This window comes from Lemur catta, chromosome 3 (assembly GCF_020740605.2).
Source record: "Lemur catta isolate mLemCat1 chromosome 3, mLemCat1.pri, whole genome shotgun sequence".
In the NCBI taxonomy this organism is placed as follows: domain Eukaryota; kingdom Metazoa; phylum Chordata; class Mammalia; order Primates; family Lemuridae; genus Lemur; species Lemur catta.
This window is the reverse complement of record NC_059130.1, coordinates 125,784,969-125,808,907: the sequence shown is the minus strand read 5'-3', so window position 1 is coordinate 125,808,907 and position 23,939 is coordinate 125,784,969. Positions and strand designations below refer to the sequence as shown.

General features: G+C 62.2%; 2 protein-coding genes and 1 long non-coding RNA gene across 7 annotated transcripts in view; 1 reads left to right on the top strand and 2 right to left on the bottom strand.

The window, feature by feature from the left end:
* Positions 1–5,464, top strand: part of PRKCZ (protein kinase C zeta) — an 87,238-nt gene extending 81,774 nt beyond the window's left edge. For all 4 annotated transcript variants that reach the window (XM_045548721.1, XM_045548722.1, XM_045548724.1 and 1 more), the window contains 5 exons: positions 1,493–1,612; positions 2,211–2,290; positions 2,612–2,701; positions 4,650–4,765; positions 4,988–5,464. In XM_045548721.1, coding sequence (XP_045404677.1) covers positions 1,493–1,612; positions 2,211–2,290; positions 2,612–2,701; positions 4,650–4,765; positions 4,988–5,075 — 494 coding nt within the window. In that variant the 3' untranslated portion in view covers positions 5,076–5,464. The remainder of the gene's footprint in view (positions 1–1,492; positions 1,613–2,210; positions 2,291–2,611; positions 2,702–4,649; positions 4,766–4,987) is intronic.
* Positions 5,465–7,349: 1,885 nt separating this feature from the next.
* Positions 7,350–16,920, bottom strand: FAAP20 (FA core complex associated protein 20). Its single transcript, XM_045546579.1, has 7 exons — positions 16,351–16,920; positions 16,059–16,223; positions 14,690–14,864; positions 13,573–13,767; positions 13,106–13,244; positions 12,728–13,011; positions 7,350–8,805 (listed from the first exon to the last, which is right to left on the bottom strand). The coding sequence occupies exons 1-7, from the start codon at positions 16,694–16,696 to the stop codon at positions 8,733–8,735; spliced, it is 1,377 nt and encodes a 458-aa protein (XP_045402535.1). The 5' UTR covers positions 16,697–16,920; the 3' UTR covers positions 7,350–8,732.
* A 405-nt stretch (positions 16,921–17,325) lies between these two features.
* On the bottom strand, positions 17,326–20,899 carry LOC123635997. Of its 2 annotated transcripts, XR_006734273.1 has the most exons (5): positions 20,794–20,899; positions 19,606–20,180; positions 18,903–19,013; positions 18,158–18,361; positions 17,326–17,611 (listed from the first exon to the last, which is right to left on the bottom strand). It is a non-coding gene; the product is annotated as an uncharacterized LOC123635997 (long non-coding RNA). The 2 variants fall into 2 exon arrangements; XR_006734272.1 differs by having other exon boundaries at positions 18,903–20,180.
* Between the last annotated feature and the right edge of the window lie 3,040 nt (positions 20,900–23,939).

The following is a 23,939-nucleotide window of genomic DNA, read 5'->3' as shown; positions in this document are numbered from 1 at the left end:
AGCGTGCATCTGCGTGTGTGTGTGCTGCACTGCACACACGTGTGTGCGTTTGCGCACGCCCAGCCACTTTTGCATTCTAGTGCTTCCAGTGAAGCGTCTCATAAACATGTCTGCACATGTTTCACACATTTTCTTTGCCATTAAAATGGGGCTGGGGCAGGCAGCGTGGGCAGGCCGCCCCCCTCGGGTAACTGGGCCCCCGGGAAGCTGTTCGATGGACGTCACTCTGCGGCCAGAGAGGGGTGGTGGCCAGGAAGAAAGTCTAGAGTCCAGCCCGGGACTGGGGCGCAGGGAGGAGCAGGCTGATGGCCGTCCTTGAGCAAAACTGAAGTCAGGGCCGGGCACAGTGGCTCACACCTGTCATCACAGCACTCTGGGAGGCCCGGGCGGGAGGATCACTCAAGCTCAGGAGTTCGAGACCAGCCTGAGCAAGAGTGAGACCCTGTCTCTACCAAAAAGACGAGAAAAAACTCAGCCAGGTGTGGTGGCCTCTGTAGTCCCAGCTACCCAGGAGGCCGAGGCGGGAGGATTGCTTGAGCCCAGGAGTTGGAGGCTGCAGTGAGCTGTGATGAAGCCACGGCACTCTAGCCTGGGCGGCAGAGTGAGACCACGTCTGAACAAAAACAAGGAGACTGAGCAGCCCTCTGCACAGCCCCCCACCCCTTCATATTAAAAAAAATGAAGTCGGGCCAGGCGAGGTGGCTCACACCTGTAATCCTAGCCCTCTGGGAGGCCGAGGCGGGTGGATCACTCGAGGTCAGGAGTTCAAGACCAGCCTGAGCGAGACCCTGTCTCTACTAAAAATAGAAATAAATTATCTGGACAACTAAAAATCTATATAGAAAAAATTAGCCGGGCATGGTGGTGCATGCCTGTAGTCCCAGCTACTCGGGAGGCTGAGGCAGGAGGATCGCTTAAGCCCAGGAGTTGGAGGTTGCTGTGAGCTAGGCTGACGCCACGGCACTCACTCTAGCCCAGGAAACAGAGTGAGACTCTGTCTCAAAAAAAAAAAAATGAAGTCAGAGTCTCCCACTCCCCCGTGCACTAAGATTCAATCCCAGCAGACTGACTATTTGAACATGAAAAAACCCAAAACGATGAAAGTGCAAGAAAATACAGGACAGTATCTTTGCTGTCTCAGAGGCTTTTTCGAGCTTAGCTACGTGAAAGCGGGTGTGAGGAGGGACAGTGGCTGGTGGGTTCGGTATTCCACGCCTGTGTGTGGACGGAGATGCCCCCGACAGAGCCAGGGGCCCAGTGGCGCCCTGGGACACCCGCACAGAGGTTGACAGCGTAACGTGCAAGCAGTTCTGCAGCCGAGAAAGGAAAGACCAGCCCCCAGGAGGGGCGGAGGGAAGCCAGGTGCCCAGGGAGGGGGCGCGGGGTGGGCGACACAGACTCCCCCCGGGGCCCTGCTGCCTGCGTGCCGAGCACACCCACGTTGACCCGCGTGGCCGCCCGCCCGGTGTGACGGCCGTGTGCTCTCCCGCAGGGTTCAGCGTGGACTGGTGGGCGCTGGGGGTCCTCATGTTTGAGATGATGGCAGGACGCTCCCCGTTCGACATCATCACCGACAACCCCGACATGAACACGGAGGACTACCTATTCCAAGGTGCGTGGCTGCCTACGCTCGGGGCCCTCCCTGCCTCGCAGGTGTGTCTCCTTCCCTTTGTGGGGGTGCGGACGGGGGTCCCCAGGTTGGCGCATGCAGCGCTGCGGGGAGCACACCTGACCGTGCCTCTGTGCAGACCCTCCCCGCACCCCGGCTCTCAGGGACGTGCGCCTGGGAGGATGGCGGTGGGGTGGGGTGATTCACTGAGGGTCTCAGGGAAACAGAACCTGGCCTGGTTCTCTCCTGTGCCCCGGCCAGGTGCCCACCTGGAGCCCGGGGCGATGGCTGTGCCCAGCCAGTTGTCGACTCCCCCCGCCCCACCCCACCTCCCAGAAGCACCAGACACCTGCTCCTGGTGGGGGTCCCGCCAGGCCGCTGGGGTCCAGGAACGCAGATGGTCCCTGCGGCGCCCTCTGGTGGCTGGTGTGCAGGGCGCCGTGCACCTGTGATGGCAGGGCGGGGGGAGCTGTTGGCTACCGCCTGGTCACAGACGTGCCACCACCCAGGGAGGACGCAGCGGGCCATGGCTTATGGCTCTTGCCAGGGTGTGGGAAGGGTGGGACGGGCCACCAGGCTCACCGGGCCCCCATCCTTGCAGTTATCCTGGAGAAGCCGATCCGGATACCCCGGTTCCTGTCCGTCAAAGCCTCCCACGTTTTGAAGGGATTTTTAAACAAGGTACGTTTCCAGCCATGGTGACGAGGTGTCTGGTTCGCGGTTGCGAGTGCTGTCTCAGCAGTGCTGGCGGGCCAGGCCGTCAGCTGCCATGCCCAGTGACCGGGCTTCGGTTTCCGCTTTGACATTTGAGCTCTGCATCCTGCGAACCGTCCCTTTGTATTCGTATTTAACCAAATAAAATAATGAGAAATTGTGACTGGAGAAGCTTAACAGTGGGGAGGCATTGAGGGAGCAGCTGGGGGTCTCCCGCCGAGCGTGTGCGTGGGTCGGGGGCTGCTTTGCTCAGGGCTGACTTGTCCTTATTTGACCTCTAACCCCCAGGACCCCAAAGAGAGGCTTGGCTGCCGGCCGCAGACCGGATTTTCCGACATCAAGTCCCACGCATTCTTCCGCAGCATCGACTGGGACCTGGTAAAGCGCCGCAGCTCTGTTCACACCTGAGTAGCTGGGACCTCAGGCGCCACCACGCCGGGCTAATTTTTTTAGAAAATTTTTTGTAGAGATGGGATCTCACTGTGTTGCCCAGGCGGGTCTTGAACCCCTGGGCTCAAGCGACCCTCCCAGAGTGCTGGGAGCACAGGCGTGAACCACCTGCTCAGTCTCCTTTTTCACTTTTTATCTGAAAATACTTTGTGCTGATGGAGAATACAGATGATGGGTGAATGAAGGGGACATCCGTGTCCCCACAGCCCTGCTGGGCCCACCCTCACCCAGCCCGGCCCCTCCCTGCCCCCGGGGTTCTCGGCGCACACGGGACTCCCCTCCGCCCGCTGGCATAGCCCCTTCCCTCCTCTGCGCCTCCCTGGCATTGTCACGGTGACAAACGTGTCCCCTCCACCTGGCGGTTGGCCACGGGACCTGCTGGCTGTGTGGCCCTGGGGCCCCATGTCCCCAACCCTTGCCCAGCCCATTTCCTCATGCGGGAAGTGTTTGTCTATTTCCATGACATCCCAATTTCTTCCACCAATGTCAGTAGTAGAATTTATGTTTTTTTACAGGTCTTCAGAAAGGTGCAGGGATTTTTTTTTTTAATATTCCATTCCTGCTGTGGTTTTTGTTACGATTGGTGCCCGTGACCACTCTGGGCCCCTCGATGGAGGGAGGAGGCTGGTGGGCAGAGGCAGATCTTGGCCTTGTTCATGAAGTGGCCCTGCTCCCCCGCCAGGCGGGCCGTGGGCTGGTCCAGCATCTTGGACAGGGAGCCACATGGGCGGGGGGCTCCCGAGCCTGGCTCTCTCGGCTCCCCCAGTGGGAAGGCAGTGGCGGCTCCCAGGCGACCTGGTGCTGTTGCTGGAACTAGGCTGCCCCGCCAGCGAGGGGGCCGGCTCCGAGCTTTGGTTCCTTGCTCCCCGGCCTCGTGTGTGGCTGGCACGGCAGGGAGCTGACCGGATGTGATGTCCTCCTGCCCTCCAGCCTGTCCAGTGGTGGCTTCACGAGGGGGGACGGAGTCTCTGCTCACAGACTGACCTCAGTTCTTAGGAATGAGCACACGATCGCAGCGCACACCTGGGGACGTGTGGGCGAGAGAGGGCGAGTGAGGAGCAAGTGGGTGGGACAATGAGTGTCCTGGTCCCTTAGTGCTGCTGGAACAGGACGCCTGAGACCGGGCACTTCGTAGGGGGCAGAGGTTTCCTTCTCACTGCTGTGGGCTGGGAGGCCAAGGTCAAGGTGCCAGCAGAGTTGGCATCTCTGCTCCCACGGTGGAGCCCTGCCCACTAGGCCCGGGGTGGGGACAGTGACCTCACAGGGCAGAAGGTGGAGGGGGACCCACCCCCGAGCCCTGTCCCAGCGGCAGGAACCCGTCCGTGGGACGGGGTCTCCTGCTGGGCCCACTCCCAATGCCGCTGCCCTGGGAGCACGTTTCCAGCCCGTGAATTTGGGGTCCTCGTTCAGACCTGGTCAGCAGACGAGAGGGTGAGAGTGGCCGTGTCACCGCGTGGGAGTGGCGGGTGCTCACCTGTGCCAGGCAGCGGCCTGTCGGGACGGAGAAGCCCAGTCCTGCTTTTTGGGGGGACCCGAGATGTGAAAAGCCCCCACTGGGCTGGTTAAGTGGCAGTGGCCGCTCTGGGCGCAGATCCAGATGTGGTGGCTTCGAGTGGGTGGCCGGGGCTCCCGCCCCTCCCGGATGCGTGGCCAGCACAGCCTGCACTTTAGGTATTTTTGAGCTCAAGTGGAATTTTTCTGACTTTGGCCGTTTTCTAGATTTTTGTTTTAAGAAAAAGGAATTGGCATTCAAATCCAGGGCAGATTGAAATGCTGTTTCTTTCTATGCGTTCTGTGATCTAAGTACGTGTAAAAAACCGATTCCGGTAGAGTTGGTGCCCGGCGCTCACCTGGTCCCTCTCGGTTGTTTTCCAAGCTGGAGAAGAAGCAGGCCCTGCCACCGTTCCAGCCGCAGATAGCGGATGACTATGGGCTGGACAACTTCGACACGCAGTTCACCAGCGAGCCCGTGCAGCTGACCCCCGACGACGAGTAAGTCCTGCTGGCTGGGCCAGGCGAGGTCGGGGTGCCCTGCCCCTCACTGGGGACACGCAGGCGGAGCGTGTCGGGCGAGCCCCGCGCAGGCAGCCTGGCGTGGGTGACCCGGTCGCTCGTGGCTCTGGGGGGAGGACTCGGTCCTACGTGCAGGCAGCGACGCTCACGAGGGACGTGAACCCTGCCTGCCACTCCTCCCTGTCCTTGCTTTGCTTGCAGGGACGTCATCAAGAGAATCGACCAGTCTGAGTTTGAAGGTTTCGAGTACATCAACCCACTACTGCTGTCCACCGAGGAGTCCGTGTGAGGTCGCACGTCTCTGCCGTGGACACACGTGACTGACCCTGTAACTTTACCCTTAACCACAGCATATGCATGCCAGGCTGGGCACAGGCTCCGAGGGCGGCCGGGGAGGGACGCTTGCCGCCGAGGCCACGCAGGGAGGCGCCCGGCGGGCTCTTCTCGGAGCAGAACAGTCTCTCGCGTCCGGGCCGGACAGGCCAGCTTAGGGCTGGAGGAATTTGCTTCTTGTGCCTGCGTCGCGGAGGACCCGCGGTGACCCTGTCCGAGGGGGACTGTCACACACTTTCGAAGGTGCACATTTGCCGCAGAAACAGAACTCAGTGCGCTGACCTGCTCCGCCAGGAACGTGAGCGTGTAATGTCCCGAGGAATAAAGTGTACCGGTGATGTCGAAGCTCCTCTCATGCCTTTTTTCCGTGAGTGGCAGCTGCGCCACATCCCAGACGCGGCCCAGGCGTCAGGAGGAGCCGTGCTTTGTGAGCAGAGTACGGGCGGGGGCGGGAGTTTAAGTGCCTACAGGGAGACACTGCAATGAAGAATTTTTACAAATTCGGAACATTTTCTAAATCCTGGTAAGTTCCCGTTGTGAGTATTTGCGTGTTTTCCTGCCGAGCGCGCGGCTCGGGGCTGTGGTTGGAGGATGGAGTGAGACCGTGCCCAGGTTGGCCGTGCTGGTCCCGACCAGCTGGTTGGACTCACGGGGGAAAGTGGATCACGATTCTAAAGCGTTGCTCACCAAAGCACCAGTAGACCAAAAAAAGCGAGAAAGAGAAAAATTGAAAACTAAATCTGCACAAAATATATTTCTGAAAACACTAAGCAGTGCCTCCATGATGTCTTATGTTATGCATTAGATTTCTGGAAAATATTTTTATCAGGGATACAACACTCAGAATTAGGAAATTTTAAAAGATACACGTATGGTGAACCCTCGCCTTAAAGTAGGAAGCAAATCTAGAACCCACGGACGTGCGCGTCTTCCTGAGAAAGCACAGCTCCCCTTCTGGTAATCCGACCTATCGCCCTCAGCCCCTTAGTGGGAGGAGCAGCTTGACAAAGCTGAACTGAAGGTTTTCTAAAAAGAGGCCAATTATTGGTGATTTGTAAGCCCTCAGGTGTCAGGTGTGGCAGGAGCCCTCTCTGAGCTCCCGGGTGAGAGGGCCCCTCCCGCCTCTGTGCGTGGAAATGCCGCGCACCCCCCGCTGGCTGCAGAGACCTCAAGCCCCCTTGACCGCAGTGTGGGTTCCGAGTGCCTCGTGAGGGCAGCTCTGCTCCAGGTGGCAGCTGGTGGTGTGGGGGAGGAGCTGACGGTAGAACAATCAGAGCTGAGGCCTACACTGTGGTCCTGCCCCCGCCTCCCAACAAGGGTTTCTCAGGGAGCCACTCGGTGCCTGGCAGGGAACAGGACGTGGCAGATCCACACCCAGCCCCGAGGTGCTAGGACAAGAACGCCAAGCACTGGGCGCCCCTCTGACCCCTCCTCCCGCTGCCCAGGGCCCTCCAGTGCAGTGCAGGGTTCTAGACACCCCCCAGGGTTCTAGACACCCCCCTCTCCCCTGGCCTGGGCTTCTGGGTGGCGCAGCGGGGTTCGCGGCACGGAGACCTGTTTCAGCCAGCACCCCGCTCTCACCAGTAACATCCACTCCAAAGACCGATGTTAGGAACCGCAGAGCAGGGCCCTCGAGCCCACTGCTGGGTCTGGCAGGGGTGTCCCAGCTGGGTGTGGGGACGCGCAGGTAGCTGGGACCCCGCCGGGAAGGCGTCAACAAGCAAACTGCTTTCCACAAGCCCCTCGTGCCCGACGGGTCTGTGCTGGGCCCCTTGACTTGTTACCAGGTGAGACCTTTCCTTAGATACCGCCATGTCGCCAACAGCTCGCAGGCCCGTCTGGCAGCTCACGTGCAAAGTGTGTGGCTAATACTGTGCCCACCAGAGGGGAGACGTTTGTATACAGCAATTTGTTTTATAAATTAAAGCAAAGGATGGAGGCGTGTGGGCTGAAAATCAAACCTCTGACAGGGCAGACAGCTCTGGCCACGGCGTGGCAACGGTTCGCAGAGACTCTGGGACGTGACAATTGTGAAGCGGTGCACATGTGGTTTTGTGCGGTGTGTCAGCAGAGCCATCGTGGGCGGCTCTCCCCACGTGCACGGTACTCCTGCCCTAACGGCTAAGGCGTTCCTATTCTTGCACATTTGTTGAAGACTTTAATGAAAATGCTTACATTGTTACTATTTCTGTTAAAAGGAGGTGTTTCGAAGTAAACGTTTTTGAAGCCATTTTCTTACATAGACTTTAATTTGTTTAGAGCGGTTTTGATTCACAGCAAAATTGGGTGGAAGGCACAGCGTGTTCCCCGCGCCCCAGCCCACGGGCCCGAGGGTGCGTCCCTTACAGTGGTGACCCCACATGGTCACCAAGACCACAGTTCACATCAGGCTTCACTCAGTGATGGGTACTGTGGATTTGGATGCGGATCTACCACCGCTGCTCACCCGGGAGCTTCACTGTCCTGACGATGCCCCCACGCGCAGCCCCCCCACCGCGCTGCAGCTCCAGATCTTTGCTGCCCCCGCACTTTGCCTTTTCCAGAACGACGCGGTTGGAATCACGCGGCGTGTGGCCTTCCCAGGCTGGCTGCCTTCACTCAGCAGCGTGCACGGAGGCTCCTCCTGTCTCCACGGCTACGTGAAGCCACATCGGACAGGAGAACGGGGATTTGGGTGTCAGCCCTGGGCTTGCACATCGGGCCTGCCTCCCCGGCTGCTGCTCTGGCAGACGCTGGTGACAGGAACCCAGGGATGGGCACCCAGCCGGCCCCAAGCCTGGCTCTGCAGGACCCGCGGGGACCAGCATGGGCAGGAACCGCCTGAAGATGCGCCCTTGCTCACTCTGCACCCACACTGCCAGCCCCGACGGAACAGGCGCCACGGCCGGTGCCACCCCCCCCACCGGGACGCCCTGTCTGAGGACAGGCTGCACCTGAGTCCCAGAGCCCCAGATGGCATCTGAGTCAGCTCGGTGCTAACACACGCTGCTGAGGACGGGGCTCGCCTCTCACGGTTCTGGTGGGGACACGTCTGGCCGGGGACGGCGCCTGCTTGCGGTGTCCTCTGAGTGGACAGGGGAGAGAGCCCTCCGACCCCATCGTGAGTTTCCACCCCCAGGACCTGATCTGTCCCAAGGCCCCCCCAACACCATCGCCTTGGGGTGAGGACTTCAGCACGCGAACTTGGGGGCACAGACACGCCCACGGCACAGTGACAGCGTCCTCACCTCCCGGCAAGTATGCGCAGCTGCACGGTGAACCAGTTCACTTCCGGAATTAAAACAGTGGTGAGACGTGACCCACGCACAACTGTCCTCCCGGTCAGGAAGACGCGCGGCCCCAGGCCCGTCTGCCCGTCCGCTGGCGGGACCCACCGCGTCTGTGGCACGGATGGGTTTCAACTCACCCGCCTGCGACTGCGCCGTTAATTTTCTGATCTTACTGCGACAAATCAGCCCTAACACAAACATCAGAAAAGCACAGGAAGCCAACGTTTCAGTGTCAACACGAAGAGAGACAGGACCGGCCCGTGCTGATGAGCACATCTGGGAGCGGGAGTTGGCGGGGAGCGAGGCCGCCCAGCGTGTCAGGGCGGCTCTGGCCACCCCGGCGCTCACCACGCCATGTCTTCGGCGCTTTCTGCCAGGCACTGAGCGAGGTGGCTGTCGACGTCCAGCTGGGTCAGCCTGCAGGGAGAGGAGATGGTCACGTGGCCACCCCAGCAGTGCCAGCTGCAGGAAAGGCACCTCCAGGCCCCCCACTGGAGAGGAAAAGAGGGAAGGGGCCGGCAGGGGGGCCGCACCCGCTTGAGGGGCTGAGGCCCTGGGAGGCAGACCTGGGTGGTCCTGTAGCCCAGGACCGAGCCCCATTACGGACTGGGACTCGGGCAACTGAGCGCGAGGCCACTGCCCTGTGATCCTGGGAGTCCCCATGTCACCCTGCACCGCTCAGGCGGACATGGCAGTGGCCAGGCAGGCAGGGGCGGCTGCAGGAAACCCACCTGAGACCTGTTGGTCGGCCCCCCGGACGTCTGGACAGGCAGACACTGTCCAGCCCTGGCCTCATCCAGCCCCGTCAGCAGCCCCAGGAGAGAAGGTTGGGAATGACCGTCCCTAGGCCAGGGCAAGGCGAGGCACACCTGAGGCTGGCAGAAGGCCGGCTCCAGGCTGTGACCCCCAGAGTGGGACCGAGCCAGCGCGCTCAGCAGATGCTGGGACCAGGCCCGGGGCTGTGGGCAGCTGCAGCCAAGATGGTGGGCTCAGACCTTGCTGGAGGCCAAGTGGTCAGTGCGCTGTCAGAGTGACGGTCCCCTGCACACCACTGCTGGGTACCCCCAGCAGCTCGGCCCACTGGGCTGTCAGCAGCGACCTCCCTGCACCCGCCCGCCAGCCCCTCTCCCTCGGGCTCTGCCCTGCATCCCTGTGGCTCGGCCATCCCACCCCCACGGCCTCAAGCTTCTCCAGGCCAAGGCCAGAGGGTCCCCACCTGCACTGTGGGTGCAGGACTCCGACCCCGACACCTGGTACAGCCCTGCGGCCTTCCGCTGCCCTCTTGGCATGGGCAGACCCCACTCAGTGCAAGGGACTCAGTCCAGCCTTGGAACTGGCTCCTCCCACCGCGTGCTCTCTCCAGGCTGCCAGAAGGTTCTAAGATCTAGACCTAGGTCACCTGGTGCAGGGGCTTCCAAGCGATGTCCCTCAGTGGGGGCCCTCTGAGATGCCTCAGGCCTCAACCCGCAATACAAGAGCTTTGTTTCCGCCTGACCTGCTTCCTAGCTGGGCTTCTGCCTCCCGGACACCTCTGAGCCCCGCCGTGTGGGCGGCTAGCCCTGCTGCAGAACGTGGCGGCTCAGCCCGGGACCTGCCAGTGGCTTCTGAGCGTGAACAGGGCCGCAGTGCGAGGGGCTTGAAGATGTTAAAATCCCAAGGACCAAGCCAGGGCCTCGCCGAACCAACAGGGACAGAACCAGGTGCTGGTTTTCGGCACCTTCATCGCCTGGCCTGTCTTCCCCAACCGCCTGTGTGACTCGCAGCCATCAGAAAATGCACAAAATGTGTAGAGACGGCAGCAAGGGGACCTTTTTTAAAATTTTTTTGAGACAGAGTCTTACTCTGTTGCCCTGAGTAGAGTGCCGTGGCGTCAGCCTAGCTCACAGCAACCTCAGACTCCTGGACTCAAGCGATCCTCCTGCCTCAGCCTCCCAAGTAACTGGGACTACAGGCATGCAACACCATGCCTGGCTAATTTCTCTATTTTTAGTAGAGACGAGGTCTCGCTCTTGCTAGTCTCGAACTCCTGAGCTCAAGTGATCTCCCGCCTCGGCCTCCCAGAGTGCCGGGATTACAGGCCTGAGCCACCGCGCCCGGCCCAGCAAGTGGACCTCAAAGGCAAAAAGAACACATGACAAACACATAGCTTGTCAAATCCAGTATTTAGCTGTCTCGTCACATCTATGTATAAAGTGTCCTCTGGGTGACCTGGGAAATGCCAAGGCTTTGAGAAGAGGTGAGGCCATCCTGCACCAAGGCTCCAGGCTCACCCTCTGCAGGGCTCTGCGGCGAGCAGGGTCCCCTCTGAGACAAGCCAGCAGTGCCATGCTGTGTCCAGCTGCCACGCCAGACATCCCACGGCCTCCTTGCCCCGGATCCCGGTCTTGACCAACACCACGTCTGGGTCCCAGGCACCCTGAGGACATAGGACGTGTCATTTCCCCAACCAGCCACAGCCTTGGGGGTGTGAATTCTGGCTGAAGTACTGGCTCTACTTTACAATCAAATGAAAGAATGTGCTAGAAGATTCCAGGCATGCTAAGACCTGGGCTTGGCTTCACTGACACATACTTTGGAAAAACGGAGGCAGCCTGCCAAGCCTTCACGCAACTGCTTAAAGAGCTCAAAAAGAGAACTTTCTTCCTCTTTAATGTGCCTGTCTTCAGAGTCTTATTTTTAGACTATCTAGAAACGCAAATGACCCAGAGACAAAAACCCTCCGTGGGAGGAGAGGCCTGGCCTGGCAGCATCGGGACCCTCAGGGACTTCTGCCGAGAGTGCATTTCTCCCCAGGGCTTCCAGCCGTATCTTCTGTCCTGGTGTTTCTTTTGCTGGGTCAGAGTCAAGAAGGCTTCACAGACTTAAAAAACGCTCCTTGTGATCAGCAAGTGAGCCAGCATTTGCAGTTTTCAACAGTCACAAAACAGACATCCTGAGGGGTGTGCCTGGGACGCCGGGTCTAGAAACGCTCTGCGAATTCCCAGGTGCTGCGGCAGGGGCTGGGGCTACCGGGATGCCTGGGGCACTTTGCCCAGGCCCTGGACACAGCTCCGACCCTCCCACCGAGCCCCACTTATGCAGCTGTGGCTTTACCCACATGGGACCCCACCTGGGGACACCCCCCCACACTGCCCTGAGCTGTCCAGGTGTGAATGCAGCCCATCCAGGCTACTGAGTTCACCTCCAACACCCCGCCCTTACGGGCTTGGTCCCCATACAATGTCACATTTTGGAGGCACCTGTTTGATGGTAGGCTGGGAAGCCCACCTCTCTGGGTAGGCACCGTACCATCTGAAGATCTTCCTGTGCGGGTTTTGTGCCATATATTCTGAAAACTGATTTGATCTTTTTGTTTTGATTTGTTTTTTGTTATCCTCAGCTCTAACTCTGGAATCCACCCCCTTCCCCTTCCCTGGCTGTTTTTGTTCCTACAAGACCAGGGACACAGGGCAGAGCTTAAGCATCCGGTCTTCCAGCCACATGGAATCTGCAGCCTACGGCGCATCAGCTCAACCACCTCAGCAAGAACTGCCAAGTTCACTCAAGCTCTCCTCACCCCAAAACCCTGTCCTGGGCTGTGACTCCCAGCAGGAGCCCACAGTAACCAGCTGGCCCAGCAAGACCCCAGGCCCACACACTGCCAGTTTGGGTTTGACTTCTCAGCAAAACCAGGTTCTATTCCCCCTTACTTAAAAAAGGTATGAAAATATATGTTGGATTTTAAAAACAACAAAAAGCATCCCCAGGCAAAAAAAAAAAAAAAAAAAAACAAAAAAACAAAAAAAACAGTCCTTTTAAAATCTACAAACCACCGCCAGAAAGGTATTCATGTGGCTATTTAAATCGGAAGCTGCAGTGACCCACAGCCTGGCTTGGCCCTAGACACCACCAGCCACCTGGAAGGGCAGGTGGACCCTGGTTAGCGCTCCCTGCCCTCCTGCCCTGTCTCAGGGTCTACACCTGTCCACAGGGCCCCAGAAGGTGGGGAGCGGGTAGACCCCCAAACCTGCAACAGCCAGCCCCCTGCCCAAGCGCACAGTCACTGTGCTATGCCAACTTTCTATGTGTGAAATGTGACTTTAAAAGGCACTCTCTATGGCTGGGCACAGTGGCACAAACCCATAATCCTAGCACTTTGGGAGGCCGAGGCAGGAAGATCACTTGAGCCCAGGTGCTGAAGGTTGCAGTGAACTATGAGGATGCCACTGCACTCTAGCAAGCAACAGATAAGACCCTGTCTCAAAAAAAATAAAATGTAAATAAAATACTAAAAGAGCAACCCTTTTAGTCTTCCAAACAGGGCTGGGGTCACAGTGGAGCAGCCGGAAGGCTCACTCACCCAGGGGCGAACTCCTGCTGGCACATCGGGCAGCTCTGCAGGGCCAGTGCCCCCTCCACTGCCGGCTGCTCCTCTGCGCTGGGAGTCCCACAGGGTTCGGGTGCGGGGCGTACTTGGGGGGACCTGGTGGGGGACTCCGGGCATCCTCCTCCTGCCCCGCGATCAGGCCAGTAGGAGCGGCTGGGGCCCCCGGGGGCCGGCGGAAAGGGCGTCCAGGAAAAGGTCTTGGGTCCGACCGTGAACACCTCGGGGGTCGCCGCGCGCTCCGGGCTGTCCTGGGACTCCTGCGGAACAGGTGGTCGTCGGGCCTTGTCCAGCGGCGTCACGGCCGCCCCCTGGCCCGGAGCTCCCCCCACCGCGCGAGCGCTGGAGGCGCACCTGGCCGGGGCGGGCCGGCAGCGGCGGCGGCTCGGCGTCCAGCGTCAGGTCCGGGCTCACCGTGCGCAGCAGCTCGGCCCAGAGCCGCTCGCTCTCGCTGCCGCCCCCCCGGAGAAGCCAGGGGCAGCCGCCCTGGGGCCTGCGGCGGACCGGGTGGCGCTCAGCGCGGGGCTCTCGGGAGGGGACGGGGGTGGGCGCGCGGCTGAGGGGCTGGGGCTCGGCGTGGGCGGGGAGCTCAGGGACACTCTCGGGAGGGGACGGGGTGGGCGCGCGGCTGAGGGGAGGGGTGACCGGGGGTTTCGCGGAGCTCAAGGGGAGAACCGGGCGCGGCCCGGGAAGGGGTGGGGGATCCGAGAAGCACGTGGGGGCGAGATTCGGCCTCAGCTCGGCCGGGACGCCAGGCACCCCCGCTGGCCGCGCCCTGCGCCCCCCCCCGCCCCGCGCCGCAATCCCCGTCCCGGCCTCACCCGCCGTCTGAGGGCGGCCTCCGGCGGCTCAGCCTCAGCCGCGGTTCCCGCGTCGCCGCCATCAGCCCCGGCGCGTCTGGCGGAAGCGACCCCGCGCGGCCAGCCCCGCCCCCGAGACGGACCCCGCCCCCCGAGACGGACCCCGCCCCTCCAGCCCCGCCCCCGATACGGACCCCGCCCCGTCCGCCCCGCCCCCTAAGACAGACCGCCCCCGCCCCTCCAAATCAGGCCCCGCCCCCGAGACGGACCCCGCCCCGCCAGCCCCGCCCGGCCAGTGCCGCCCCCCTCGGGCAGGGTGGCCAAATCCCCTCAGCCGCGTTGCGGCAGCCCCAAGTGTCCCGACCCCAGCCTTTGGGGAAACTGAGGCCAGGCTTCCTTCCGGCCGCGCGGTGGGGGCGGGCGGGAGCCACCTCCCGGCAGAGGGACGCAGGCCGAGAGGTCAGGCTGGAGCGCGGTCCGCCCGTGCCGCCGCGCCTCCCACGACACGAGAGCGCGGTTCCTCGGCCAAGACAAACACCGGAGCGACCGAGTCCAGGTGGCTCACGGGGGCCTCGGGGGCCTGGGCCAGAGGCCAGGGCGCGGGGGCAGGTAAGGGCCCCCTGCACCCCGTCCCGTCCTGGGCTCCAGGCTCTCACCAGGCGCCCCCCAAGTCTGCCACTTGGTGGCAGCAGATGCCCAGGCACCCTGGTGGCTCCCGGCTGTGCCCAGCACCTGCCGGCCCAGCCTGCCTCCCTCGCCACGCTGGGCCCTGGGGTGCGCCCTCCCCGGACCGGAGTCTGCAGGGGCGGGCGTCATGGACCACCACCTGGCACCACTCCAGGGCTCCAGGAGTCCCTGGCCGTTTCTGCCCCACCCAGTCCTGGCAGCTCCCAGGCTGTGCTGGGCACCCCTCCTGCAGGGCCCCCAGCCCTGTGCCCCTCCTCACCTGCCCCGGGTCATGTGTAGGCGCCCTCCAGAACGCTAGCCATAGGGCCATCCCTGACCTGAGGCCACCATCCTCCAACTGGCCCTGGCATGGAGAGTGGGGTAGTGTCCAGAGCAGGGGTCTGGGCAGGGTCTGTGCCGAGGTCGTCCTCCATCCCCTGCAGACCTTAAGGGCATGGGCAGGTTTGCTCACCAAACGTTTCCTGAGTGCCCGCCTGTGCCAGGGTCTCTCCCCACGCTGGGGACCCCACCCTGGGGCCCCATCTGCTGGAACACAGACCCCACACGCCTGAGCAAGTGGAGATGCAGCACGGGTGCTGCCCGGAGGGATCGGGGGGCTGCTGCAGGCAGAATGGTCCCCGGGGACCCTGCAGGAGGTGACCCAAGGCTGGGCCTGCTCTCAGGTGAGAGAAGCCCAGGTGTGGGGGGCTCCTAGGTCCTGTGTCGAATACATTGCAGGGGCCGGCTGACCAGTCCCGGCCGACCCTGGCTTCAGCCTCAGAGCTTCAGGGCCTTTCCTGGAAGTGTCACCAAGCTTCTGCACGGGGACCTTGGGGACTTCCAGGAGGACTGGTGCCAGGCTTTCAAGGTGGGAGGAAAGCCAGTGATGATGGGAGCTTCTGCTCCTTGCCCTCCTCTCCAGTCCTCCCCCTGGGTCCCCACCCCAGGGTGCATTGCTGGACCCGCCCCCTCCTCTCCTGGTGCCCTTATCTTGCCCTGCTCTGCATCCCCTGGGCAGAGCTTGGGGACCTCAGGCCCCTTCCCTGCTCCTGGAGGAAAGACACACAGTGGCCTGCAGGGACCTATGAGGGACACCTGTGTGGGCAGCTGCTGCTCCTGGACAGATGCCTTCTCGGGGGGGGGAGGGGGAGACCTGTGCGTCCCCTACAGCCTGGGACGCTTCCACAGATGCTGGAGTGGGGTGACCCCTGCTCTGGGCACAGGGCCGGTTCCCCTTTTGGGAAGTCCTGCCCTCAGTCCCCTCCCACCCGCCCAGGGCCTGCACAGGGACCGGCCACTCTGAGACCCTCTGACAAACCCACCTGGTCCCAGCCGTCCGCAAGCCATCAGCAGGCCGGGGTAGGCGTGGATGTGGAAGTTTTCAAGTTGAGGCTGAGGAAAAGACTAACTTTTTCTGAGCCATCTGCTACAGTGACAGGGAGTTTAGCTTTATTGGAAAATAATTTCTGGTTGGGACGGACGCTTGCACTGTGGAAACAAGTTTTTTACAAGCCAGTAGTCATGTTTACAAAAGAACATGTCAGCCTTTTGGGGAAGGCTCCCCTCGGGTGGAGTGGAAAGTGCTCAGGGGGTGGGGGTCAGAGCCCCGGCCGCTGGGGACCCCTCACGCTGTGTGGTCCCCCCACCATCCGTGCTGCATGTGTGCTTGACTAGCCAGGATGCCCGGAGAGCCGGTCCCAGAAACGAGCTGAGGCCCACTGCCAGCACGTCAGGGGGCCACCCCTCCCCAACCTCCTCCTGCCGAGGAGCTAGTGTCTCAGTGACAGCGTCCTCGTGCCCCCCCCCACCCCAGGGCAGGACTGTCTCCGTCCAACACTGACCCCAGGGTCTCAGCCGGAGCTCCCAGCCAGCCTGGGATGCCATGGCAGGGCGGTCAGCCACCGAGCTGGGCAAAACCTTTCGGCCAGACTGGGGTTGTCTGAGCCCCACTCGCTTCCCCACACCCCCTTTTGATTTCCTGCGGTTGGTTCTGCCATCAGGCCACCCTGCAAATCGGCTTGAGACCCTGGTGGACCTGCGGCGGTAGCTGTGACCAGCCCGGAAGGCAGCACAGCCTCCCAACTTCCAAATGAACCTGCAGCGCTCAGGCGCCTGGGCGCATGCTCGCGGCACTTGGCTGCCTCCACCCCGCACCATGTGGCAAACCGGCACGGCACCCACGCAGGGTGCCCTGGCAGTGCCCGCTCGCCAGTGAGGACGGCCAAGAGGCCTGGGCTGCCTCCTCCGCCAGAGCAGCCTGCTGACGCTGCCGGGCAGCGGGCTGTGCTCTGCCACACCTGCCGGCCTGTGGGTGCCAAGCGGGCAAGCCTGCTGGGAGCCAGGCACAGTGGCATTTACGGGGTGCGGGAGTGCCAGGCAGACAGGCTGTATTGAGACAGTTGCCTGGGAAACATTGCGGGATCTGCGGGCAGTGGAGCGGGCATTGGGGCCCACATGCGGGGTGCGGGGGTGGGGGCATGGCCTGGTGTCCTCGGGCACCCACAGCCTCCTCACGACCCCAGATGGGGGGTCACGGCCAGGACTCCCTGGTGGTCAGCAGGTCAAGGCCAGGAGTGGGGCACAAACTCCAGCCCCCAACCCTGGGAGCCTGAGAGCCCAGGGCACCCAGGGAGGGGTCTGGCCTGGGAGAGACAGCAGCCCCACTTCTGAGCCCCACCCCAACCACAGCTGCTCTCTGGGATGGTGTCCCCAACGTGGCCACCCTCTCTCAGTGTCCACAACACCCCTTCAGACACTCAGCAAGCCGGTGACTCCAGCTCACGCCCCCACGGCCTGTCCCCATCCCAGTGTCTCCAGCTGGGGCACTGCCCTCAGCAGCTGCCCCCTCAGGCCGGTCCCCTCCCAAGCTGCTCAGGAACTTAGGGCTCAAGAGCTGGCCTGCCTTCTCAGGAGGGTGATCCTGCATGCTCTGTCCCCCACTGTGTCCCTACAGCCTCATGGGGTGCCCAGCACAGGGGAGTGCCACGGGAATGGAAACCTCTCAGGGTACCCTCCTTTGGGGAAAATAAGTCAGCTGACACCAAACTCTGGGAGTGCTTTGGGTTGAACACTGTCTCCCCAAAATTTATGTCCACCAGGAACCTGTGAAAATTTGGAAATAGTGTCTTTGCCTGTGTAATCGAATTAAGGTTGGAGACATATTGGGTTGGGGTTGGCCCTGATTCCAATAGGACTGGTGTCCTTGTAAGTGAAGGGGAAGTCTGGATACAGAGACACAGAGACCACATGACAACAGAGGTCGCCGTTGGAGAGATGGGGCCGCAATCACAGAACACCAGGACCCGCCGAAGCTGAAGACAGAAGGAAGGACCTTCGGGAAGCTCTGGAGGGAGCACAGCCCTCTGACTCCTGGACTGGACTTCGGACTTCTCAGCTGTCAGAACCAGAGAGTGAATTTCTCTTGTCTTAAGCCACAGTGTGTGGTCCTTAGTTAGTTCCCGCAGCCCCAGGAAACCAACACAGCAGGCTCTCACCCCACCCTTCCGATTTCAGCTGAAACTCTGAGCCGGTTTGGTTGGGGGAGCTGAGCTTCCGGAGCTCCCGGGGTCCTCACAGCCCCCCACCAACGCTGAGGAAGCCGATGCCACCACCAGCAAAACTCTGGCCTCAGAGGGGCCTAGGAGGGGACGTCAAATCCTTGCTGGCCAGGAAAACCTCCGCGGGTGGAGAGGGTGGTGGAGTGCCTGCTCCCACGTGGCAGCCCCCTTGGAACTCCCGTGGGGAGATGCGGTTTCTCAGCTCCAGCGGAATCGGCTTTGCCCCCAATCCGGCACCTCTGTGCGGGAAGTCTGTTGGCTAGGGACAGCGGGGATGTCCTGAGACCCAGCAGAGCACGGGTTTCCACTTGGAGCAGAGAGACTGGGCCTGGCTAACTGTGCAAGCAGCACGACTAGCCGTGGGTTTTCGGCTCCAACCGTACGTCATTTTGCTCGACTTTCTGGACGGCCTGCAGAGACCCTCACACAGCCGTGAGTTGGCACCATCCAAACGCCTCCCTCGCTGCTCCCTGAGGTGGAAGATCAGGCAGCCCAGACCCTGCACGTGGCTCCAGGGGGTCCGGGAAACACGCACAGTGCGCCTCCCATCCGGGCTTGAGGCCACATTCCAGAAGGACCGGAGTGCCCTGTGGGCAGGGAAGTGAGAGGGCGCTGCCTGGGGTTGTCTGTGTTTGTCCATGTGGTAGAATCGGTAAATCCCAGAGAAAATGACCTGGAAGGTATTTGGCCCCATTTTTAAATTCACTTTCCCACCTGCGTCGTCCCTCATGGACTGTTTGGAGAACCAGGCTCAAAGAAGCCCCACCCGAGCTCGGGCACACCCTGGCAAACCCCAGCTCGGCACGAGCCCCTGGACCCGGCCACCTGCCGTTCTACTCTAAGCCCTCAGCCACCTCTCTTCCCTGGGGCCTGAGAAGGGGGTGCCCTCTGTCCCACACCCTCCTCATGTGCCACTCTGGACGCCCATCACGAGCCCCAGCTGAGTGTCACCCCCAATTCTGTGTGGGCAGCTTCCCCCCTGCGGTGTGAGGGAGGTCTGATGTGGACAGCTCCTTCCGTCTGGCTAGCTGGTGGGGACACTCCTCCTCGTCCCCTCCCCCACGGCCTGGCAACCTCTGCCCTGGATGCCCGGCTGAACCTCTCAGCCAGCCTGGCGCTGCCACCCACCTGCAGCCCCAGGGGCCAATGCGCCACTGGAATCAAGACTGGCCGAGGGGTGGGAACCTGCGGCCTTGGGGCCACACGTAGCCTTCTGGATCCTTGAGTGCAGCCTTTTGACTGAATCCACATTTTATAAAACAAAGCCTTTCAATACAGGGATTCAGTGGAGGGGCTGCACTGCCCCCCCCACCTCTTTCTTCAGCACAGGCTTCTCCTTATCTCCAGGATTCTTCTGACACCTCCCCCCAGGCCTGGGGGCAGCTGAGCTGGGCCACCCACGTGGGTCACCTTTGCTGCGGCCAGCTCAGTCCTGCATGCGTGATCTCTCAGAGCGGCCGGGCACTCACCTGCCCAGCCCTTTAGGGAGGACAGGCAGCTGGGGTCTGAGCAGCCCCTCACCTCCCAGCTCTGGAGCCGGCCGTGCCCCCAGGGTCCTGCCTGGGGCAGAGGCGGGAGCTGTCCCGGGCAATGCAGCCTGCATGTAGCCAAGCAAGTGGGAGATGCCAGGCTGCAGTCGGCTGCTGGACCTGTCCTCTCTGAACCGTCTCCCAAATGCCCTGTCGCTTGGGCAGCCCTGGAGCCGTGCCTTGGGCCTCACACCTGCATGGTCCTCCCCCCGCCCCGCACCACCCTGCTGCCTTCCAGGGGCCCAGCCTGTTCACCCCGCACCCACCCTGTGATGGAGGTGCTGCTGCCCGGCCCCACTTACAGATGGGCCAACCACGGCCCAAGGCATCATCCACTGTCAGAGGCCAGATGACAGGGAGCAGCCAAGCGGGAGGTGGCCCGGCTTTCCCATGCTGCTGCCTCCGGGGGGCCTTACCACCCTGGTGGCACCCAGTGACTTCCGGGTCAGCGGTCGGGGAGTGAAAAGTGCCTGGCTCTCTGAGCACCTGGGGGTGGCTTCTCCAGCCTGGGAGACTGCAGGGAAAGGGCTGCCCTCATCCCGACATGCCCACCCACCCCTTGTCATCTTCTGCAGATGGCCACCTAAGGCCAATAGCCAGCGACCACAACTGCCAGGGTCCACCACCTCTGCAGCCAATGAGTGTGGCCACTGTCCCCCCGGTGTCCCCAGGCCTGGGTGCCTGGCACACTGCTTGTCCTGCCGGCACCAGGAGGCCGTGCCTGGCTCTGGCCCGTGCTGAACGGAGTGGCAGCAGCAGGGGCCGACTTCACTCTGCTCACCACCTCCTTTGAAGGCTCTGACTCCTTCTGGGACGTGCCCTGGGGACGGTCAGGGTCAGCAGATAGTGGCTTCTCTTCCACACACAATGACAGCATCTGTTGGAGCGGGTGCGGAGACAACCAGGAAAAAGCCTGGAGGCAGAGTGGGCAGGAAGCTGAAGATGGGGCTTCAGCCTGGGCCCGGAGGCCAAGCCACACAGAGGAGGGCCCAGCCTGTCACGGTCCCCAGGCCTTCAGCCTGAGTGTCCAGGAGCAGTGGGTGCAGGGCAGGATGTCAGCTGGGGTGGATTCCTCCCAGCTGCCCTTGTCTGGGCCGCCCAGGGCTGCTGGGACAGCGGGTGAGGGGCTTGTAAGGAGCTGGCTCTGACACCCTGCCTGTGGGGTCCGCCAGCCCCGAGCTGCTGGCCTCAGCCAGCCTGTCCGCACCATCACCTGCACCGCTGCCCTGATTTGCTGGTCTGGTTTCCGGCTGCTCCCACTCACCCTCCCTCTGACCCCTGCTTACGCCCCCAGCCTGTGTCCCTTGCTGGACCGTCCTCTAGGGCGCCCCGCCCCCGCCCCTCCCGGTCACTCCCCCCACGCCCCGCCCCTCCCGTGAACCACCCCCTCCCTGCCCGGAGATCCCACATCCACGCGAGGGGGCCGCCCCTGCTGCCCTGTCCCTTCCGCCTGCGCCCAGTGCACCCGCAGGCCTGGCAGTCACAGCAACCTCGCGTCTGGAATTTCCTCTGGGTCCCACGGGTTCTGCAACTTCCACATCGGACGTGCCCGGCAGGGGTGGACGTGCCCGGCAGGGGTGGTTCACATTTGCTGCAGCCACGTGGAAGGGGAAGGTGGAGCGTCGGGAAACAGTGTCAACTGTCAGGTACTTGCTTAAGCCCAGCCCGTTGAATGCACATCGCAGTGTGGAATCTGCGTGCAAACCGCGCTCTGCCCACACCCGCTCTGCAGGCCCAGTGCGTGTTCCACAGCAGAGCTCGCTCACACGGGCCCACACAGCGCTCAGCCCCACGGCCTGGGCTGGGGGCTCTAAGGACCAGCAACCCCTGCCTCTGCCCTGTCACCGTGTCCTCCATATGGACACTTTCTGCCCAATGGTGGCCCCACCATCAAGGAGTCTCTCCTTGACTGTCTCCAAAAATGCCGGCAGGTCGCTGTGAAGGGCAGAAGGAGGCCCCCACCTGCCGCAGCCTCCTGTGCTCACCTGTCGGCACACCTGGGAAGCGCTGTCCTGCAAGGGGGAGAGGCTGCAGGCCTGAGTCTCGTCCCTTTCCAGCCTGGCCTGGGGGCCCAGGCTCAGGACCCCAAGTTGGACTTGCAGGTCCTCTGCCGGTCACGCTGTGGGGGGGGAGTAGGTGTCCCTGGATCGGGGCACGGGGGGCTGAGGGCAGAGCCTTTCCTGTCAATTCACTTCCCAGACTCCACGTGCTGAGCTGCGTGGAAGGGGAGCAGGGGCTGTTTTTCCTCTTGAGAAACAAAGTGTGAGGGAAGAAAAGAGGCCACAGAGTGTCCTGTCCTGGAGCCCCTGTGTCTAGGGGCCAGAGTCTGGGGTCCCCTGGAGTCTCCTGCAGCACTGCATGGCCCCAGCCAACGGCACCTCTGGAGGGGATGGCCTTACTGGCCCGGGCCCTTTGCCAAGCCCACGAAGCTTCGAAGCTTCGCTTTTGTGGGGTCATGAATTGGAAAGCTATGACAGGAAGCCACCGGTCCCCAGGGCTGGGCAGTTTACAATGAAACAGCTTAGCTTTAGCGAAAGGACAGTTGCAGAGACAGAGCAGAAGTGGAAGTGGCTTCAGCCCGAGCCTCTTGCACCAAGCGGGTGTGATTCTGGGAGCCCAGAGTGTCCCCTCCCCCGGCTGAGGACCCCACTCCCGCAGCTCCTGGGCCCCGGGTCCCACTCAACTTCCCATGCGGCAGCCCCTGCCCTTCCTCGAGGGCAGACAACATGCCCCCCAATCCAGGAGGAAGGTAGACTTTTGTGCCCAAGAGCACATCAGGAAAACCTACAAGGTAAGTGGTGGCATGCATTTCCCATTTTCCAGTACACATTTGTGAAAAAAATTGTCTGAAAACTTGGATGCACTCCATTCCAGCTTGGAGGTGAGTTGGTGAGGGTGGGCATGACTTTTGCCCCTGATGGACGCAGGGCCGTGGGTTCAGGGGCTGCTTACAGCGCTGTGTCCTGGTGGGGAGACCGGGCAGGCCTCAGGTGGCACAGGGACCCGGGTGTCTCATTCCCTTGGTCCCTAGAGCGAGGCTCTCTGCCGTGATCCCTCGGCCTTCTCAGGTGTGGTCTGCTGGACACTGGAGCTGGGAGGGGCGGGAGGACGGCCGGAGCCACCTTCCTCTCTTCTGGGTGGAAAACTGAGCCTGCTGGGGGGGGGAGGGAGGGGGGCTACTCCCAGGACATCTGGGGAGTCAGGGATGGAGGTGGGGGACAGCACTCCTGACCCCAGCTCTCCCCCTGCCCCTGCCAGTGTCCTCCCCTGTCTGTGCTCTCGGGGCACCTGCCCACCTGGCGCCTCATCTCTCGCGGTGTGTTGCATGTTTCGGGAATACGTGCCCGTGCCTGGCAGGTGCTGGACGTGGCCAGTGGGGCGGATGCCGCCCAGGCGTGGCTGTGTTGCCTACAGTGGACAAGGGCACGCTGGCCAGAGCACGGCCCAGCTAGGCACGTGGCGGTGAAACCTGCAGGCGCGGATGCCCTGGGAGGCCTGTGCTTGGGGACAGCCCTGTCTGGCCCCAGCCCTGCCCTCCCCAACCCGCTGGGCGGGACCTCATCCCTGCTTCAGCCTCCTGGATTTTTCTGGCCTTGGGTTGAGGCCCCAGAGCTGCAGGCAAGGCAGTTTGCTAACACCCGTGTGTGTGTGTGTGTGTGTGTGTGTGTTTGTGTGTGTAGGGGGGGGCGTCTTTCCTGCCCAGAGCTGGATTCCAAGACTCCTCTACCCAGGGTTGTGCCTGCAGGGGAAACTGAGGCTTGGGGACTCAGCCCATGTGTCTGCCAGCTGGCCGACTGGCCTCAGAACTGCAGGTCCTGGGTGTGGCAGTTATCTGGCCCCAGGCATGGGCTTCATGGGGTTTCAGGCCTGACTGTCCCCTGGCCACCTCCTGGCCTCCTTTCTCCCTCTCAACTTTGCCCTCCGCCTCCCCTCCCTCCCCCCCTCCTGGCAAGCAGACCACAATCCAAACTTGTTGTTAACTTCTCCCCTGCAGTTGTCCATGAGCCTTTCCAAGTTAAATATTACTCATGGCGACGAGAGCCCGCTGGGCAGCGCTGGGCCTGGGGGTGGACCCAGAGCGGAGGGGATGCCAGGCCTGCAGCTGCCCAGGCACCCTGAGCCCACCCTGGGTCCCTCCAACCTCTTGCCTGGAAGCCAGGGATGTGCCTGTTTACCTAAGGCCCGGCCACAGCCCGAGTGGGCAGGGCTGTGGGCAGCGGGGCCCTGGGCAGGGTGGGCCGGGCCAGGCGAGGGCCCTCCCCTCCGCCGCTCACTCCAGCCCTGTGCCAGGCTGGGGGCGGGACTGGGAACAAAATGTTCAGGAAAATAGTCTCGTCTGTTTCGAATCGATTCCTTTTCTCTGGCCCCCAGTTTTCCCAGTTTTCCGAGCAGGGAAGTGGAGGGCCGGGTCCCTCGGGGAAGCCCCACGGCTGGCGGGGCACAGGGCCTGGCCCCCGCTCACCCCACCCAGCGGCCACTCCACCACGGCCATCATCGATGGGCCGTGACTTTGGGGTCTCCCAGGCTCAGAGCAGTGCCCACCCTCTCGCCACCCCTCACTTCTCTCATCGGCCATCCTCCACCCCTGCGTGGGCCCTGCAGGGACCAAGCACACCCTGCCCTGGGCCTTTGCCCT

Bases quoted from the DNA above. Each gene is read 5' to 3' on its own strand.
- FAAP20 (XM_045546579.1), bottom strand. From the start codon at position 16,696: ATGCCCCCACCCCCGCACCCCGCATGTGGGCCCCAATGCCCGCTCCAC. The intron at 13,768-14,689 runs GTGAGCAAACCT...GGTCTGTCTTAG, and splicing joins GGGCACTCAGGAAACGTTTG to GGGGCGGGGCGGACGGGGCG. The intron at 13,012-13,105 runs GTGCGCCTCCAG...CCTGTTCCGCAG, and splicing joins TGCCGGCCCGCCCCGGCCAG to GAGTCCCAGGACAGCCCGGA.